At 30.0% G+C, this 22444-nt stretch overlaps 1 protein-coding gene across 4 annotated transcripts in view; it reads left to right on the top strand.

Moving 5' to 3' along the window:
- LOC130451585 (filamin-A) overlaps positions 1-22444 on the top strand; it is a 125724-nt gene that overhangs the window by 76471 nt on the left and 26809 nt on the right. Inside the window, exons 12-13 of one of the 4 annotated variants that reach the window (XM_056790694.1) lie at positions 353-483; positions 4649-4784. The exons of 2 other annotated variants lie outside the window; for them this stretch is intronic. In XM_056790694.1, the coding sequence (XP_056646672.1) occupies positions 353-483; positions 4649-4784 (267 nt within the window). Of the gene's footprint in view, positions 1-352; positions 484-4648; positions 4785-9604; positions 9720-22444 lie in introns of those variants that run through there. One more of the 4 variants, XM_056790693.1, reaches the window with a different exon arrangement.

Raw genomic sequence — 22444 nt, 5'->3', positions numbered from 1 at the left:
CTTATTATTAACAAGTCTCTCAGATAATTTTTTAAAATAGTCACAACTAAGAAAAAATATGTTTCCAATTGGATTCATTCAGATGAACAATGTAATTTCCCTCATAGCTCAGTTGAAAAATTTAATTTAGATTTATACATAACTTAATAGAAAAATTTTCGTCGTTTGTTGTGCAGTTCTCAAATAAGGAATTGGCTTTAAGGTTCAAAAAAGCTTACATTTGATGGGATAAATCTTCTCAAGCTTAATTTCTTGAAAAAGTTATTTTTAGTAAAAATGCGCGAATAAATATTAGCGAGGAGCGTCCAATGATCAACAACTAAAGTAGTTCTAGTAGTTTTTATTTTCTTAGGCTGAAAAATGCAAGATAACAAAAGGTTTAGAAAAAAATCTGGCTAGCGGGCAGCCCTACCATATTATCGTAAACACAGAAAACGCCGGTGCTGGTGCAGTTACTTGTAAAATCAAAACAGTAGACGGAGGGTAAATAACATTCTTTATGTGTTGTGTCCTAAATATTAAAATAAGGAACCATTTCATATAACTTTGATTTAATATTCAGATTGTTTTGTTTTGATATTGAATTATTTGTGAAAGCGCAATAATTGTAGTTGTAGTTGATAAAAAATAATCTTTTTAATAGACTTGGTGTAGTTCTTAATTTTGAAATCATCTCGTATTTCACTAATTTCATTTTGAGAAGTAATTGAGCTTTTAGTTTTCAATTGATAGTTGAGAGAGTGCATACGGTGCTGTGTTGTAGTTCTATATCTTTACAAATGGTACATAACCATCGTTTGTGTATACTAAAAAATAATAATTATATAGATTATCACAAATATCTTCCTTTATACAGGGTGCGGCAGCATAACTTCCTTTTTTCAAAAGTTAATAAAACTTATTGTATGAATCAGAAAATTTTTATTCGTTTTTTATAATACAGGCACATACATAAAGTTTTGTTTTACTGAGTTTTGAAGATCAAATCAGTTAGGTGACGTCCCCCATTCTCCATACACTGAGTAAACCGATTTCTGGCGTTTGTCATGACTCTTGCCAGCATAGCAGGCGTTATGTTGGCAATTTCTTCCTGGATGTTCGTCTTCAAATCTTGTAGGGTCCTTGGACGGTTCACATACACACGGGATTTCAAAAAACCCCATAGGAAATAATCACAAGGAGTCAAATCGGGAGAGCGGGCTGGCCACTCCAAATCGCCCCTAATTGAGATAAGGCGCTCTGGGAAGTGTTCCCTCAAAACAGCCATCGATGTTCTTGAAGTGTGTGCCGTTGCTCCGTCTTGTTGGAACCAAGTGTCCCCTAAGTCCAACTCATCTAGCCGTGGGAAAAAAAATTCCTGTAACATGTTTACATACCGGTGCGAATTCACTGTCACTGTGACTTCATTTTCCTCAAAGAACCAGGGACCAATAATTCCACGTGAGTAAATTGCACACCACACTGTGACTGCAATTGTCGAGGATTGGTATCAGCCCAGTAGCGCATGTTTTGTTTGTTTACGGATCCACACAAATGAAAATGGGCTTCATCACTAAAAAAAACAATAGCGTCCTCAGGAACGACTTCCAGAAAAACCTCACACGCGTTCCTCCGAGAATTGAAGTCACGTTCAGAAAGTTCCTGCACAATTGCCATCTTGTATGGATGAAAATGAAGATCATCATGAAGTATTCTCCTCACAGAACGATCGGAAAGTCCAAGGGCAGACGCATGTTTGCGCGCAGAACGCCGTGGTGATCGCAACACTGAAGTTCTAACTAACTCAATGTTCTCCGGTGATCTAATGGGCCGAGGGACTCCAGTTCTTCGTCTTGTCACACTTGCAGTTTGTCTGAACGTAGTGACCCACGTAACAATTGATTTCCGGTCCGGGACAGGGGCCAAGGGGGCTAAATTAAAGCGATTCCGAAAGGCGCGCTGGGTTGCGATCACAGAACATCCGCTCGAAAAGTAAACCTCAACGGCAAACGCACGCTCCTCACTGTTCCAACGCATGATGGCGACTGAACTGTGCCGGGACAAAACTTTATAGTCCCCCCTCTCGAACGAGACCACTAGCACTCCGTTACGACATCTACCGACTAAATGGCGAACTTTTTAAAAAAGGAAGTTATGCTGCCGCACCCTGTACCTTCCAGCTTCTTTTCTGATAGAATCCATGATAAAAAAATATATACATGTGTTTTAGAATTTTTCCTGTATATGTTATCAGTGAATGATCATCTCTTTCAAAATTGATCGAGATTCGTTATCTATCCATCTACTTGATATGTCCCACAAAATAAATAATTTTAAAAGCTAATCATTTCGGTATACTCGCTCTGTGGGTTATAATCATCAACAAATTATGATCATTGAGGCAGGAAAAATAGTTATGGTTGTTAATTTGTGCATTGAATAATATTCTCGTAATTTATTACATCATAAGTTATTCGAAATTTTTCTCTTAAATTTTAATCGTAGCTGTTTTATTAGAGATGCAAAAATTTAACGAAAGTTGAACTTCGAATACGAACGACATCTCTAATAATTATATATATATATATATATATATATATATATATATATATATATATATATATATATATATATATATATATATATATATAAATGCATCTGAATGTTTTTGATTTTAGGTCTCTTCTGTTTTAAAATTAGTTTTTCTTGATAATGTTTAAAAGAAAAAGTCTTTATCAAAATATGATATTGACACTGACATTTTGCTTATTTATATTGATTTATAGATCACTTTCATCATGAATATCAAAATAAGGATGAAATCAACTTAGAACTTTGCTCTAATAAGAAAAAATTAATTTTTCCTTGGTCCCTATATCTCAAATATATTTACAAAATAGAACTATAAATTTTACTTAAACTCAGATCTTTTTTATCATTTATATGAATGTGAACCATTTCGTGTATTAGAATCCGTTTCAAGAATTTTTGAATATTTATAATTGAATTTGTTTTTTTGATATTTTGTATACCCACACACACACACACACACACACACACATATATATATATATATATATATATATATAAATATATATATATATATGTATATATATATATATATATATATATATATATATATATATATATATATATAAATTGTAAAAAAGTCTTTGCCAGCTATATTATGAGCGGTTTCTTATTGGGAACGTGACAAGGAAACACCAAAGTGGACTAACTTAAATATATTTTCTGAGCTTTCGGATACTACATGTATTCATCGTATGGGAAAAAATTAATTAAGATTTCCGGTGATTTTTGATATTATTAATGCTTGTAAAAATTTTTAAAATCATAAAAGTCAAAATTCAATTAAAATTTGAATATTGAAATTCAATTAAAATTTGAATATTAAATATTGAATTTTATGATTTTAAAAATTTCTCAAAGAAGCTTACATTTGATGGGATAAATCTTCTCAAGCTTAGTTTCTTGAAAAAGTTATTTTTAGTAAAAATGCGCGAATAAATATTAGCGAGGAGCGTCCAATGATCAACAACTAAAGTAGTTCTAGTAGTTTTTATTTTCTTAGGCTGAAAAATGCAAGATAACAAAAGGTTTAGAAAAAAATCTGGCTAGCGGGCAGCCCTACAAGCATTAATAATATCAAAAATCACCGAAAATCTTAATTAATTATTTCCCATACAATGAATACATAAGTATTCGAAAGCTCGGAAAATGCATTAAAATTTGGTGTTTTTTTGCATATATATATATATATATTTATATTTATATATATATATATATATATATATATATATATATATATATATATATATATATATATATATATAGAATTTCACGTTCTATATAAAACCTTATTAGCTAATATATTGCAGCTCTTCTGTTATAGCTAAATATTTTAGAAAGATTGAATTCAGCGCAACCAAAGTTATGCTAAATAATTTCAAAATTCAAAAAATTAATTTCATCGGTATCATAATTAATAGGGGATCGGATATCCACATATAGGACACCAATAAAGACTAAATATACTTATGATCAACTTTCGTTAGAATTTTGCATCTTTAAGACATCTAGGTACAAAATTTCGAACAGCTTCCGATATATTACGAAAATTTTTTTTCTCACTTGAAACCACTGTGTCTCGTTAACTAAGCAATTTTCATAATTTTTCACGGACCTGTAAGATATTATCTGTTGAATCTCTGAATATCCTGTTGGAAAATCTTCTACTGTCATAACTTAGTCTCGCCCTTAACCTGATACCGTCCTTTTGTGTTGTTCATATCGAAATCGCTGTTGTTCGTATCTTAAGAATCAGGACTTCCTGGTTTTATATCGTGATTTTTGGTGGAGTCTTCAATTATTTGTATAATAATTGGTTAAAATTGTGGCTAAGTCGGTTCTCAAAAGCGAAAACTAAAAATGACAATACATCTTGAAGTTGAATTGTGATTATTATTTTATGTGAGTAAGAATTTGGAGTATACGCACGTCATTATTTTTTTAATTGTTTCTTAGAATATTTACATGAATGCTTTGATTCAACTTATTTGTTCCTTCATAAATTGATCTATTGAATAAATATTCTCTTAAAATAATGGACACGACATATATAAAAATGTTAACAACTTATTTTCGGTAGAGACGTGGATATAAATATAGTAGATAATAGAGACAATACTGTCACTATCTATTACACCGTAGAGGATGCTGGGGAATATACCATCAACATTAAGTTTGGAGGTCAGAATGTACCTGGAGGGTTCTACACGATAGTGGTGAGTGGTGTAAAGATTAACAAAAGTGATTCCTTTATTTGACACGGGCGTACCCACGAAGATTATATGGTGGAAAATTTCATCAATTAATAATTTTTAATCTATTTTATTGTATGTACTGTCTATTCCTCAGTTGTATAACCTTCTTCTAGAATATTCCTGTATGCCATAAACCTAACTTTCAAAGTATTTTAAAGTTTTTCCTTACCCCAAAACCTTCACTATTGTACCATTAAATCTGAAATATTTATTCTTTGCCATGTTTTATTTCATTACATGCGTTCCTTGTTATATTTTTTCAACGCATTAAAATTATAAAAGTCTATGAATATTTTATTCTGTATGAGAATATTATTATTTCTCTCCCATTAAATTAAACTCAAAATTAATTAAAATCAAAATTATAAGGTTAGTGGATTGAGCTTATCCTTTTTTTCTTTCTCACTGGGTACGCTTGTGTTATTTCAAAAGTTCTGCTTAAAGCTAAAAATAATCTTACTACCGCTCTCGCTTTTCTTAGTTTTTGTGTTAAATGTCGGTTCCAGTTTGAAATGATAGTGACTTTAATATTTAATTGTATCTAAAAATACAAAATCGAAATAGAATCCTCTGCTGTTTCTTGAGACTAATATATCAACTGTATTGTGACAGTTTACGTAGTTAACCACAACTTAAAGAAAATGGTCTATAAAATCTTTAATATATATATATATATATATATATATATATATATATATATATATATATATATATATATAAAGTATAAAAGTATACTCTATTTAATATGTATTCCAAGATTTCGCATAAGTACGTATTTATCATCATCCTCATCATCAAGAAATTAATTACGAGAATTGTGGTGAAATACATTTTTCACACAATTTTTTAACATCATTACTTTAGAAAGACCAGCATCAAAATAACAACAAGACATAAATATTTGTATTTATTTATATATTATCGTAATGTTATTTTTTAAAGGTAATTGTTATTGATTATTCTATTTTCAATACTCTGCTTACAATGTTTCCCTCCTTCAATCTATTACTGTTGTGTCCATTACTCCTATTATTATTTTTATTAATTATACTATTTATTACTATTACTTAATCTAGAGACCATTCCTTTCCTGTCGATTTGTCTTGATTCCTAACAGTGTTCGTTCCTAGTTTTTTGAATGTGATGTTTTTTTTTTCTGCAGCTCCTCCTTACTTTCCACTCATTTCCATGGTTTTCTGTTTATTATCAGCTTATGATGACCTAATTTCATCTGTTTACCTTTCTGCCTCTTTGCCTTCGCTCTTTATCTGATTTGTTTTTGAATTTTTAGCTCGTTCTTCGTAATGTCCGAATCTGTGTAGATTCTATCTGATAGTGTTTTTGATTTATTTTTGTTTTTCAATACCCACTTCCTATTTTTTGGGCATTTCTATCATTATTCTTAAATTCAACTCTTTTGTTGTGAAATTTTCGTTTATCCTGTCTACTTTCATTCGAGTTATTATCAGGGTTACATATGAAAATCATGAAATTAGTTATATAATGAACAATTAGAGACTATCACTATGCACAATTATGTTTTGATGTAGAGGTTTATAATAGCTTTGATGAACTCAAATCTTTGTAGATATTTGTGAGGCAGGTGAGTGCTTCTTTATGTTTAGGCCTCAGATGGAATTATTGATATGTGGTGAAGGTGGAGTTGCAGGATAATTCTTCAAAAATATTGGATAATTGGGTGTTAGTTTACTGTGTCTAATATGAAATTGTCTTATTATTGTAGCTTTTTTTCTTTTTTTCTACTTGAGAAAATCCAGGAGGGGTCAGAAGCTGTGAAAGAAAATAGGTTTTTGAATTTAATTGATTAGTTTCAAGCTAAATTGTGATTTATAGTGCGCCGTCAGAGGCTTTTTTGGCATGGTGATCCACAGTTTCGTTCCCAGTTATTCTAGTGTGAGGTGGAAGTCAGATGAAAGAGACTATCCCATTACGAGCAGACAGAATTTGATAGCTATCTTGTATGTGTTGAACTATTACATGTTCAGTAAAAATGGTTTTATGTAACTGAATGGAGATTAGAGAAACAGTACATATGACTTCACAAGTACGCTGATTTATGACTTCTGTAAATAGTACATGAGGAATCGATTATAGAAATATTTTTGACTCAGACAGAAGAAGTACATGGATTGAAGTTTCCAGATCTTCGTGGTAACCCGAGGTATAATTTTTATTTAATTTGCAGTTTTTTCTTTACTACCTATCGTAATACAAATACGTGTATTTTTTTTCGTCTTCGGGCTCAAATTGTTTCTCTTTCTCTACAAGCAATTCTTTTTACTCTTATTATTCCGCCCATCGTTCTATAATACATCTAGTTTACGTGCATTTCACAATCGGTTTGTATTGTTTAATTTTCCCTTTCTTATTAATTTTCTCAATGTTTCTTTTACCCCAGTGTTTACTATGTATTTACATATATCTCTTTGAATTTAGTGGTTTTCGTAGCTGTAAATAGATTCGTTTTATAAAGATTCCATTCCTCAGATATTTTTTTCCTTATATTAATTTCTTCTTTCATATCTTTGTTCCACCAGATATTTGTTGCCATTAGTTCTGGCACCCACGTATTTCCGTTGCCGTCTCTAGTATTATAAATTAAAATTTGCTCCACATTCTTTCTATTGATATACTTTTTATTTGATTTTGCCATATGTCAGAATATAGAACATCAAACATTAGATTGATTTGCTTTCTTATTTAATGTATATTATTTCAACTTGGAATTGTTTATTTTGTATTTGAAAACTTCTTAAAGTAAAAATATGAAAGTATTGTAAGTTATTCATGTTTTCAAGTCAGTTATAAGCATAATTAATCGGTTACAGATCGTCCGTTTTTTATGTTAAATTATTCCTGTAGTTGATTATAATGATATATAGAGCCGATTGAGAATTAAATGAAATGATTTTAATTCTAAATCAAGTAATCATAATTAAATTGTTTATTTTAATTTCGCACATGCTTATAATGTTCTCCGTTAAGTATCTAACAATATCCTAAACTTTATCTGAATTCAGTTTTAACATTATAATGACTTGTAACGAAATGTATCCAAATTTTAGCTTATCAATATTTGCGAGCTTAATTTATTTCAAATATGACATAATTGCAGAATTCCATCAAGGTGACGAGTAAACGAAACCTTTTTCAGTTATTGTGATCCACAGAAGTAATTACCTTTTCAAAATTATTCGTTCTTAGCAAAAAATCGATATAATCTTGGTCTTCGTTTTTACATTGTATGCTCTAGTATACAAGCCCAATAGTTATAATTGAAAATTTTCACAAAATGTCAGAAAAAATATGTCCATGAGAATTAAGTGACAAAATCTGTTTTTCACAGTTGTGTGTTGCAATTTCTAAATGTTGCAGTTACTTAGTAAAAAAATAGGTGTAAATATAATCTTTATGTCTGTAGTCTCTATTTCTCTCTCAGTCATAGAGTAGAAACTGGAGTTAAAACTCTAGGGATCGCTTTGGACAGCAAACTGGTGAAAATGAGTTATAGAGCTAAAGGGCTACGCTGGATGTACGTCACGATTGTGATAGTTATAGGGCGGTAGTCCCATATATCAAAGTAAGCCGGAGTAGAATAAGTAAAACCCTTTATAATGTTCAAAAATTTGCCTGTGTTGGAATCGTTGGACCCCAATTAGAGTACTGGTGATTAATCACATATATCACACTTCTTCACCTGGTGATATGTAGATTAGCCAACAAGGCACAATATCTAAGGTAGCTACACATAATGTTACAGCACAAAACGATATTCTCTAAGCAAATATACAAATACAAAATTTTATGAGAGATGGGATTTATTCCGAAATAAACTTATGAATTGGTTGAATATTCCATTATAGTTTAGAAACAATAATACAATAATACAATAATACAATAATACAATAACTAATAGCTTCTGGGTAACGAATCAATTTGTAAAATTTTTCTGGATTTCGATATAACATACTAGTAGAGTCGATTAATAACAAATTCTCTCATTACTGGAGTGATGGAGTAAGGCGAGAATAGGGTAGAGGAAGTTTTTTTCATAGAACTTTGCTTCTACTCAACAATAATTAAAAGGTGACAAACTGACTTTCAAGACGATCGCACAAATGCACAATTTTTTTTTAAATATGTACAGTAACCTCAATAATAAATTCATTTCATTCACCTTTACACACTATACTTGATTCTGACAGTGAATTTTTTAGCTCTTAGTTCTGAGACTTGAGTGATCTATTTTATTCTGAAATTTAAATTTATTTTTTTGTATTGTTCTTCTGAGATTATAATATTTCTATATTCGCAATAAAAAAATATTTGAGGCATTTTTCCAAAACTGTGAAGGAAATTTTAATAACCGTTCGTTTATATATACATGTGGGAGTGTGCTTCAAAGGAAACGGTATATCACTGCTACGATTTTCATGTGAGAAAGCGATCTCGTGTTTCTACTTCACATAACATCCAAAATATTTGGCTAGACAAGTTTGTCACAGGATCTGTCGCCCGGCCAGTTCAATCTCCCCTCTTCTCTATCTAAAATGAAAGCATCGCTCCACCCCCAGCTAAAATTTGAGACGTAAAATTTATTTTTCAAACATTTTGTATTAAAAATAGATTTTAAACATATAAACTGTATCTCGTATGCATACCTTGAACTTTATGAGGAAATTTATCCTAGCCCCTTAGAACACGACTGTAATTTTTCTAAATTTTTTTCTTAAAATTAAATATTTTGGCGATGTTAATCGGAAACTACCGAATGCCAGTTTCTTCTGTTCTGGCACCCACCAAGTTTCAAAATTTTAGATCTATGTTAATTTAATTGTTTCAGTCTTGTGAATACTGCTGGATAGAATTTGTAAGGTACGTTTTCATTGATAAAGAAACGTGTATTAGCGGGAATTGTGTTAAGAAATTTATGTGTGTAATGTGTTACATGTGTTTGTGTACCTAGCTAATAAAAATATAAAATCTTCCTTTATATTAATTTGAGCTGCGTTTATTTTTAAGTTCATTTCTCGCTGAAAGTGATCCACGTAATTTTTACGCCAATGATAAATATTTTTAATAAAAATGTCAAATCGGGTAACACTCTAAAAATTACGATTATAGTATTATTAAATATTGAAGTTTTTTAATGGAGAAAGATATGTCGTTTCAAATCATTTCGTTTCAATTTTAGATTTTATGTTGTTTGGACAACCTATTGTGACTATTGGATATGCTGTTGTGATTCGTTCTTTTTTACCTAAAAACCAAACAATTGAAATCAATTTCTTTTCTATTGAACTAAATAAGTTTATTCAAAATTTGAACAAATACAGATAATCACTTTACTATTTAAATTTCAGTGAAATTATATATTTAAACATTTTTGAATACTAAAAAATAAAAAGCAAATCGCTTTTTTGAAGATTAGTGCGATGTTGGAAGTTTGATTCATTAAAACAAGGTCCATCAAATTTACTAATAAAACAAATGAATGAAACAAGTATCCAAAAAATATTTCAGGTATCAGCCAAATAATTCTTGACGTAAATTGTATTGATAAATTACAGTCTCAACTATACCAATAATTTTTTCTCTCCCTAGTGAAGTAATTGCAACTCTATAGAGATTGTGGAAGCAAAATCCAAAGAAAAGTAATGAATAGTGTCACCCTGAGTTTATCACGAGTTATTGTTTGAGCGTCAACATTAAATGATTTTAAATTTTGAAATGAAACCAGGGAATATAAATACTGTTTTCATTGATATTTTAGAAGAAAATTTATTCATAATTTTTTCTGAATTCTCTAAGCTTTGACTAGTTTCATTTGTTTGTGTGGTGTTTGCATTTAACAGTCCTTTAAGAACATGCCAAGAGCTGGGTATCGTCAATTGAGGAACTTTAAGGGGTGTCCAATTGTTGTCCTCTATGATGCAAGTTTTTCGGAAATTGCTGGATATTTGAACCAGAACTTCGCTACCGTTATTCGATGTTGAGAGATCTTAGTCTTCTAATACAGTAACTTGATTCAATAATACTAACTAGGTACATTCAAGCAATAATCAAGTAATTTGAATAATAAATATCTCCTTTCTCTTGCACTATATCTCTGATCGAACATCTTTTACTTATCCGTTCATCACAGATAGAAAAGATCATCTGTATGTATTAGGTATGACGGAATTGGTACGTCGGCATTAAATTAAGCAGAATACTGTCGGTGATTTGCAGCTGCCTTCCGACAGATGGTTTGTCGAATTTTTATGTTTTGATGTTGTTAACATCCCGCTTTCAACTCAGATCTGCTTGGTTATAAGACTCAACATCATTCTACCCGACTATACAACATATATATAATTTTTCAATAACTATGATTAAGGATAATTAATTATATACTAGTTACTGTTTGATAATAAGTCGCAGTAAGAATATAGTGTCCTTCACGGCTACTCAAAACTCAAATAATATACTATTTAATAAGTCTTTTTTCTTATCAAATATCTTTTTTTGGAAACTACCATCGACAACATGGTTGAAGGCACTAATTAATCTCAACTGAGGTATTATTTTTTTCTTAATTTAATTTTCGTTGGAAATATTTTATCGTATTTTCGCTCAGAGTGTGAGTTTCGAAAAATTTTGTCAAAAATTCAACCATTAAAATTGGAGATGAAAATTTCAACTCAGTGCCAAAAAGTATAGTTTATTGCTGTTCATTTTCACATCAAAAATATATTTTCCACGCCATGATCTGATGTATCCAAAATAAGTATATCCTTACGCTTTGTTGAGATTGACACCACTTGAAATATACCCGGTATCATGTTTTCTTCAAAAATTTTGCAAAACTGTACTATTTATGAGGTGTGATAAAAAAATAGTATATAGTTTATATAACAGTTATTACTTATGTTTCATCTATTTCAATTAGTATGTCTCATAGCCTCACGTGTTAATATTAGTATTTACAAGTTTGAACCTATTCTCTCTACTACAGCCGCAGTGGTGAGATCGTGTTGGAAATGTCTGTTTCAAAATATGGCTGTTGGAGAAGGCATTAAGTTCTGTTTCTTGTTTAACTAAAGTGCCAAAAAAACTTAAAAACTTAAAATATTGATTCTATCTATGATAATAATCTAGTACATGTTAACTAGAGATAAGTGATTTAAAAATGGCCTTAAAAGGCGCACCATTCGAAATCCAGCATCAAAGTCTTGGTTACTGTAAGCTCAGAAATTAATAAGGGGTTACTGGAATGATTGCGAGGAAATAGACATGAAAAAGAGAGAAAGAGAAGAAGAGAGAAATTCTTGTTGTTCCATGAAGGATATTTGTTATTATACATTGAATTCGCTTGTTTCTTCATAAATAAATTGATAAAATTATTCTCCAACCTTTCACGGTTTCTTTATAGTATGGATTTTGTTCCACATTTGTAATTTTCTACTTGTACTCTACGTCAGTTTCTCCAATAGTTTTTAAGCACACTGGCTTTCGAGCATTGCACACCTATTACCTTCAAAGTCAAACATTTGTGAAAACTAAAAAAATTAAATTTAAATTGATAGTGGGCGTTTCATACTTCATTTAACGCAGCAACTCGTATTTGCATATTGTCAAGTTCTTGATAATTTATTGAGGAGTGCTCTTCCATTCGTCGTAGGCTAAGTTCACGCATCAACCCGCTAGATTAATTAGACGAAAAATTACGGGTTCAATAGGGTTCATATCACATGACATTGCCGGTAAGTCAAATCTTGCAACCATCTACCAACACTTCCCGTACTGCTTTGGTGCCAAACAGATTTAAGACATAAAAAACAAGTGAATTTTGAAGGTAATGTTGCCCAAGTATTTCCCCTGATATGTATTTTATTTCTGCTTTTTGAGGGTACCTTATACTGAATATACTGTTTATACTACCTCTACACCAGCACTCACACTTACATCCTCCGACGCGCGTTTCGATAACCAAGTTTAACTGTTTGCTTTCAGTCTCTAAAGACGATAATTTGGTTATCGAAATACTCGCCAGACAATGGAATTGTGAGTGTTAAGGTAATGGTAGCGTAAACAGTGTATTGAATATGAATATCACCAACGGTTCCAGAAATGTGCTATTGTTCTGTACTACTGCTAATATATCCGCCAAATCTTCGTTCATTTGAGTTGGAGTCAATTCTTTTAAATCGAATAATAACTGGACTTTGCTCTATACGATACATTTTGATACTGAAATGTGACCCTCTCGAATACAGCTTTCTACTGCAGGCACTCCCCAATAGGCTCCTAAATTAAGTCTATACATAATAGCTGACAATATTTTAATACGAATGCAGTATGTCAAAAAAATTTTTGTTTGCCTTTTTTGTTGTATTTACCTATAAAAAGCAACATTTATTAGCAGGATGAAGAGTTTGGTATACTTCAAAAATGAAAATATCAGAGAATCCTGTGTAATCCCTGTGAATATCAGTTTTCTCAAATTGTTAAAAAATTTAAATTATTATGAATAGTTTGTAATGAACTAAGTGATTGAAAATAAATAGTTCTGAAATCGAATACTATATGTCGCAACGTATATTGAACTACTTTTTCTCCGAAAACCAAAGAGATGTCGACCTTTAACCCTATTATTTTTGTTTTGCAATTTCAGGGAGGATTGCATAACCTATAAACCAATTTCTTGAGCCTTATTCTTATAAGGAATTTGTTTCCTCACTCATATACTACATTCGGCTATGTACATCTTCTGATGACTATGACTGTTCGCTATCGTTAGGCAATCCACTTTATTTTGATCTCACTGCTCGGTTCGTTTTCGGTTGTATAAATTTTTGAACCCCCTGAGGAATATCTCTTTGCTCCGCATCCTGAAAGAGAGCTCTTAGATTTGTTTTCACTTTTAACGTTTGAATGCTTATCAACTAGCAACTTTATACGACAGTTGTTGATACTGATGTGTTGTGTGTTGTTTTTGTATTTACGGAAGTTCAATTCGAAAACTGGCAAAAGCAGTAGCTTTAATTTGTGCGTTTGCAGAAGATTTCTTTTTGAAAATGAAGAAGTGGAAGTACAGCCGAAGAGCATAAATTATACTGAATAGGTTATCGCAAGACTTACTTGAAACCTATTATCATTTTCGAATGAATTCGGAAACATTGTTTTTTGTTTTAAATATGTATAATGTTCGTCATACATTTGGTCATCAAGAAACAGATTTACCCAAACTGTGCACAATTATGCTTTGGTGATATGTAAATAAGCATTTGAAAAGTCAATTATTATAGTTTCGTACTTCACTAATTACTGTTCTGCCTGCTAACTTCAATTATTTTAGATTTAGTTTTTTTCGTTGTTCGTTTACTATTCGGCAATTATCACGATCAGTCTAAAAAATCCATGTTCGCTCTTTGCTCGTTCTGTTCCGCGAACAACATTACCGAACGCAACTATTGAGTCGAATATGAACAATAAACGATTTGGTTAGTTCTAATCTCGACATTTTCTGTCTATGTGTATCAAAAGCCATACAGCAATCGGTTCTAGAATAATTAATAAATTTTCGTGATGTAAATGGATATTTTTTAATAGCATATGCAATAGAATATACTTCTATTAAGAGTGAAAGTGATACAGTTGTGATAAATCTATAGGTTTCTCAAAGAGAGATTAGTCACAGAATATCTTGCATGTAAATTATAAGAAATGGAGAAGTTGTAATAAAAACATATTTTTCAAATTTAGTTTTCAAATTGATAATTTTTCCTAAATTTTCATTTATGTACTGAAATATTAAGTTTTGAGTAAGATTTCACACCCCCTGAGATGATGGAGCTATCTGAAAATGCAATAAATTGATACCGACTAAATCGTTTCGAATTTCGAAAGCTGCATTAGCCAGTGTTAGAAAATGAAGTGAAATTGGGAAGATCAAATATGAACAAGTGAAATATATAAATAACATTAATATGGACTATCCAAAAGTAGTTTTTACCTTATTTCGTGTTTATTCAATTTCAATTTTATTGACGTTATAAATGGAATTTATTGTAAGCACTTTTGGTCTAAAATTTATGTTCTACCCATAATAGAGAAACAAATGTTTTATAATTGCTACTCTTTTGTATTTCAATTCACTCTCTCCACAATTTTGTTTAGTCCTGAAACATCAATTAATTTTTGATGAATAGCTTTCAAAACATATATACATATAGCTACTCAACAAATGTTGTTTACACCTACAGATCAATCACCTTGCTGTCAACAGTTTACATTTAACCTGGTGCTGTTTGAAACCAACACATCTTTGTAATGTCATAGATAACATATTTAGCAATTAAGTTATTTGCTTAGTGCCAACAATATGTAGGAAAAAGATAAGAAGTAGAGATTTAATTGGAACGTGATTCAATTCAGGCAAATATTCATCTCCGTTTTTTTATTCATGTCCACTACGAAAGTGTCAGGAAATTACTATTAAAAAAAATGATTAGAAGAATATGGCAGATGATGAACTAAATCGACATGCGGTTCGGCTAAAATTTTCTGCTATAATAGCGGACGAATAGGTGATGTATTATCGTGACGGAATAAATTCTTTGTTTCGACAAATGCGGTCGTTTTTTCTTAAATTCGACATCAAAATGTGTCATCAAATCGCTATAGTATTGAACAGTTAACGTTTTTTCTTCTTTAATTTACATATTCAAACATTAGTTTGAGTTTTAATGTGAGCAAGCTTCTGGGTATCATTAAACAATTCCAAACAGCTTTTTGTACATAAGTTTTCATATAAAATATGGTATACCCGTTCAGTTGAAATATTTACTTCATTATGAATTTCATGTACTTTTATTTGACGGGAGCTTAGAAAAACACGGTCTTATAAAGAAATTGCACTAAATGAAGGTTTCGGACGTTCGGCATCATTCGTGCTCATATGGCTACTTTTTAAAGTAGGGAACCACTGGTAAATCATGGATGTCAAAGGATGCCTACTTCATGATAATTCACTTGGGGGTTCTTAAGTGAGACATCATCATTTTTTTGTTATAATTTTATATATTTATTCATGTAATATTAAAAGGGTTTTTTTATATATTTATACAATTGTCCAACATGCTTCTAAAAGTTTACTGATATTAGAAAATAAGTACTGTATTACTAAGTGGCAATTTGTAAAAAGTTTTTTGTCACTGTAGTTGACTAGTCATTTAGGTACTAGGTTTACTAAGAGGTAATCTAATAATTTTTTATTGGCTCAAAATATTCACTATTTTCCATTCAAATGTTTGCTTTTGGAACATATTTTTCTGCATCGAATCAATTAACATAAAATTCAACGTAACCACATAACTTTACAATAGAAATTATTTTTTAAAGATAATAACGTACAATTAACTTAGAAATAAAAAACCTGCAGAATAATGTTCATTCCAATTTTTGGTAGAACTAACCTCGTGCGATTAACTTTGTTGAAACGGTTTTTTTTTATTTCCAAACTACTTGGAATGCGCTTGCTGTAAGCTTTGGCTAAATTGTGAAATATTAACGTTTTCCTCAAAATGCGTTCGTTGATAGGTTCTGATATAATATTTCTTGAGTCGCACACTGTCGTACACGATGTGAGAAGATCCCAAACTATAGACATGTACGACTGACAGGTGCGCTTTCTTAAATAAACTTAGCTACCGAATATCTCATCTAGGCACATTTTTACTAATAATAAATCATTTTTTTACATGAATTACAGATTATCAAGTTTTCCTGTAATTCTGGGTGATAGAAGATTTGTGAGATCTGCATGTGTATATTTATATCACATATTTTGTACGTTGTATTTATATATAAACTAGAAATTTCTTCTATAAATTCTTTTTAATGCCTTGTTATTTTTACATTATAGTCCAGTTATATTAGAGGCTTCGTCTCGGAATAAGAGACAATTCATTGAGAACTTGGACCTTCATTTTGGCATTCTAAAAGTTCTCTTGAAAGCCTACTTAAATCTTCTGTGGGAGTCTCAAGATTAAAGATTAAATAATTGTTTTTTACAAATATCTCGTTTTATATGGCTTTGATGATATTTACATTCATTACATATATAATAGGGTATGAAATTATTCACAATTTTAGTCTACTAGATTGTTTTATACATTAAAAATTAATTTGGAAATGGCAGGGAACGCATAACGCCCAATATAATGCAAGGTCAGCTGCGTCATTATATAATGCACCTTATAATGTCCGTAAATCTTGTAGTATATAGTATTTATATAGTAATAAAAACTTTATATTTTTTATTAGTGATATATTGGGTTTAATATTTTTATATTTATTATTAATCAAATATATATTTCATTAAATTACACTTTCCTGGTATAAATCGAAAAACATAAGTTAATTTACTTCTTTCTCATCGTTGTATACCAAAAATTTCCAAGTCATTCTTAGGATTTTTGTCATCAAGTATAATAGCCTCGAAATTTTTAAAAATTTTAAGTTCTAGAATATTGATTTTATTTTAATTAAGTTTGGGAAACCAACAATATATAAAGAATGAAGACTGAAAAACCAAAAGGCATCTGGACACGATAAGATTGCAAAAGAAGTGATCAACTCACAAGCGAAAAACTAAAAAATACCTGGGGGATCGGAGCAATCTTACCAATACATAACAAAGATATTAAAGACATAGCAAGAATTATCGTAGACTTTCGTTACTAATACTGTATACGAATAAGTATACGAATAAATTTTAGATATGAGACTAATAGCAAATAGAAAATATTCTACTGAAACCGCAGAGTAATTTCAATGATGGTAGAAGTATTCAGGATCGCATATTCACATTACAGTATAACTTTGAAAAAATATGTACATATATGTGTATATAGATATGACTTGATTGTCGAACCTGTGATTGAAACAATTGAAAAACTGCTTAGATGGTTTGGACACATTTGTGGGCAAAGAGGATTTGGCAAGCTAAAGAAATGGAAAAGAGAGAAACCTATATACCCTGTATAATTTCAATAAATTAATTTTCTAATTCGATATCCACCTTAAAAATATTTTTGGACGTTTCAAATATTTTTTAGAGTGTACGGGTTAAGTATCATAAAACAGAATGTAAATAAACTCTATTTTTGAACTGTGATCTTAAAATAGAGAGATTATTGGTCTCTCCGAGTTTGTAGGGACACTGGCTATCGATAACCAAAGTGACAAATAGGATTTCAAAATAAAATTTCTATGAATCATGGAGTGTGACATTCGGGAATGGGTGCGATTACGAGGACAATTTTCTTAACTAGAATTTTGATTATCGAATTTGTCAAATACTCAACTTTTATTTATTTGAACATTTGCTGAATCTATTTAAAGAATGGCAATTTAATCATTGACACCGCTAGTCCGAAAAGTAAACTTTTCCAGTAATTGTAAGGAATGTTGTTCTCATTATTTTTTTTATACATCTATTCGTGTTGTTGAAATAGATGTAGTTGTTATTCTACTTATTTGCACTAACATATACTCAATATCTTCGAATGGATAAATTTAAGAAAAAAATTGTGTATTTCAATATAGAATTTGGATGAACTATTAAAAACGATTCTGAAAAGTCACACGCGTTCGTTAAAAATTATCAAGACCAAAATGGTACTCATAATTTTCTCAAATTAAGTACACAGGAGTCGCTTCATAATATGAAGCTTTTCTTAAGTAATTTATATATAAAACAATTTTTGAATTATTCATTATAAAATTGGGTTATCCTGAATATTGTGCTGTATTCTTTCCTGTGTTTGGGTGTCATTTTCAGGAAGCAAGCAACGAATTTCTAATTTAGTTCTTTTTTTCCGTCTCTCCAAATTATTAGAAAATCATAAAATATCTTACTTCATAATCATGACATTTTACAGGTGTGCATGTCGACAAATACAACTGAACAAATGAAAAGTTATAGTTTATCACATACTATTATAACTAATAATTAAAAACTCCTTAACGAAATCTAAACAATAAATTACTAAAGACCAGTAACCGTCTTTACACTTACAAATAGTTGGCACGGATCTCTATACAATCTCCTATATTTCTATCAGCATCGAAAGCAAAAACACTTTACTGTAATAAAGAGTAAAATTTTTCATTTTCGTAAACAACTCAAATTAACTATAATCATACAGGAATATATATATATATATATATATATATATATATATATAAATATATATATATATATATATATATATATATATATATAAATATATATATATATATATATATATATATATATATTTATATATATATATATATATATATATATATATATATATATATTTCCTTTCGAATACTTATGTATTCATCATCAAGGACAGAATGTCAGTCCCCAATCATGAATACATGGAATTGATAATTTCTTATTGTAGTTCAATAGTTTCGATCCTCATATACAATTCACTACAGAAAGAGAGAATGCTGAAAGATCCTTTTCTTGACACCAAATTTAATAGAAACAAAGATAATAAAATTTCAATTCAATGGAAGATATATCAATTATCATCCATATCACCAACGTAACACTAAGATTAATTAAATCAATCAGATGAAAAACAGAGTCCATAAAATTTTGAATCGAATGTTTTATGAAAAGAACCTAAATATATTCTTCGAACAACATAATATTAAGATACCGTTCAGTCAAATCCTCAATACTCAATCTATTTCCACTAAAATGAAATATAAAACACCAACTAATAAATTGATTAAAGTGTGAAATTTCCTGTTTCAATTCTAATAAAAAATACATTGGTTTGCCTAAAACGTCACACACCAATCGAATAATCTCCCACAAAAGTGATAGCAAATTATATCTCATAGTTGTTTTTTAGCATAATATGTTTTCTACGAAAGTCATTCTATGAATTATGAACCTGCCAAAGTTTTGACAATTGAGAATAACTATAAAAAACACCTATTTTTAGAAACAATTGCTCAGAATGATTGTATTGATAATAAATACTGATTTGAATAACCTGATAAATGCTTATCTTTTAGGTTTTGAATAAACAAATTCTATAAAAAAAATCAAAGCCATCAATAACCAACTAATCTCACCTAACCTATAAAAATTTAAATTAATGTTTAATCTAACCAATAAATATTCAGATTCATTCATAAGGACCTAACCTAATCTTACCTATAAACATTCAATGTCATTCTTAATCCAACCAATAAAAATTCACATAAATTTATTGTAATAATAAATAGCAACCAAAATTAATAGATTTCATATTTATGGCACAAGTCAATCTGAATATTGATTTTTAAAGCTTATGATAATGATAATTTTGTAAAAAGGGAGTAAATTTCAGACACCACAATTGTTAATTAATTAATGTAAGTAATTTTCATAATTTTATACATATTTTTACATTAAACTTTGACCGTAATTTCAGTCCACGATGATGAATACACAAGTATTCGAAAGCTCGGAATATATATTAAACAGAGTACACTTTGATAGTGTAATTTTTCCACACTCCCGCTAAGAAAATAGATATTTTCTTAGACTCTTCTGTATATGTTTTAGTAGCTAAACCATCTTGATTTTAGGTCTCTTAATGAATAATGAAAATATTTTTAATGTTTCGGCCTAATTTCATTCTTTAGCAAAATATAAGTTGCCACTAGAATCTTGTATAATTATATACACTATAGATACCTACCTAATTCTTCTCCTTCTATTTGAATTTTTATAATTAAATGCATGGTTGTTTTGATATTTCATTGATTTTTAATGCAGTTTTATTTCTTATTGATAACTTCTTATACTATTTTTTAATATTGAAATATCCGTCTTATATATCACACATTCTTTTATTTTTTCATGCTTTAGATTTTTATTTTATGACTAATACCATATTTATTGAGATATTTGAGATATATATCAGTCTCTTATAAGGATAATCTTTCAATAACTACAAGAGGATTGTTAGATTGTAGGTTTGTGTGCTTTGAGTATTCGTGCTTCAACTTACTAATTCAATATCATAGATATCTGCCTCGAAGAGATACTCAGATAATTAGATAGTAGTGCCATTCACTTCACTGATATCTTCACATCTGTCGGTTTTTCATGAATTTTCACTTTCGTTTGTGTTCTTTCTCTATCTCAATACCCAGTCATATATTTTCTTTTTAAGTTAAATAAACATAAAAGTTTTCCATTGATGGATTCTAATATTTTTCGAAACTTTATATTCAAATAAATATTTGCTATTTCATGATTGGTTAATGCAAATCTATTTTGAATAGTCCCTGTGACGGTAAAAATTTTTCAACGTTTGTCTCTGAACCTTGAGAGGGAATAATTTCATAGGAAGCTCGGGAACTTCTCGGGTTACTTAAAACTGAAGCAGGATCAAGAGCAAGATATTGATGTGATCCCTTAGCAGTTACTACAAGGAATATATGGATAGTCTATATTTAAAAAAGTGCAGATGTAGGACTCATAAACCCTATCACTTAAAAAGTTGACCCTCCACACATAGAAACTTTGCTTTAATGTAATTTTCACATGAATAGTATGCTTTTTTTAGGTGATCAATAAAATGTCGTTAATAGGATACTTTGGGTAAGTAATAGATAGTTTGAATATGATCAACGAGTCGATTGATCTTTCAAACGCCATTAACAATAAATAGCGTCCAAAATTAAATTTTAAGTAGAGCAAATGAATACTATATCACAGTCAATTAATAAATGTATATTTAAGCCAAGAAAGTGTCTGGGTATGTTGAGCAAAATGAGAAAATACTAGAATTTAGGGATGGACACATGATGAAAATAGAATAGCCACGACTTCTTCCGCATCTCATTCCAAACTTTAGTTATTAATAACACAAATACTGTATGGAGAATATCACAATTATTCAAAGGTGACACTTGATATATAAAGAATTTGGATGGAATTTTCTATCATAATAAAGTCATTAAATTTCAATACAGTGTATTCTGAAAAACACATAACTATGTCGTGAACTAGTGTTGTTGGATTTGGTTATTAATTTGAATGAATTTGGATATCTAGGGATGGATTTGGTTGAAGTAAGATCCATTTATGCTACAGCTAACAGAACCAGGTATGGCTAGTTCGGAAATAACATCTTCGAGATGCATAAAATTCGTATCGTATGAGACTAATTTAAGGTAATAAACATAGCACAGAGTCGTATTAAGCTAATGAAGGAGTTTAAAATTAAACTATATAAAAAATTTGAATGTCCAATGTCGTCACGTGAATACAGGGAAAAAGTAAAAAAATTAGGGCCTCTTATAATTTCAAGTGATAAGTATGCCACGACCGGTGATTGGTAAAAACGTCAAATACGTTTACTGTTGAACAATGCCAAATATTTTGAGAAAATTTCATCAAACATCAAACAAGATACACAGGAGGAACAGATTCTAAATACCTAAATATTAGAAGTTGGCATCGTAGTAACCACAATATTACAATCCAAACACTCAGTATTAGCAATATCTGCTTTTAGTCGATCCCGCCCTGTAAAAACATTCGGAATAACTGT

The sequence above is a fragment of the Diorhabda sublineata genome, chromosome X, assembly GCF_026230105.1.
Source record: "Diorhabda sublineata isolate icDioSubl1.1 chromosome X, icDioSubl1.1, whole genome shotgun sequence".
Taxonomy (NCBI): domain Eukaryota; kingdom Metazoa; phylum Arthropoda; class Insecta; order Coleoptera; family Chrysomelidae; genus Diorhabda; species Diorhabda sublineata.
The sequence above is the reverse complement of the archived record's forward strand: the minus strand, read 5'-3'. Positions and strand labels throughout refer to the sequence as shown.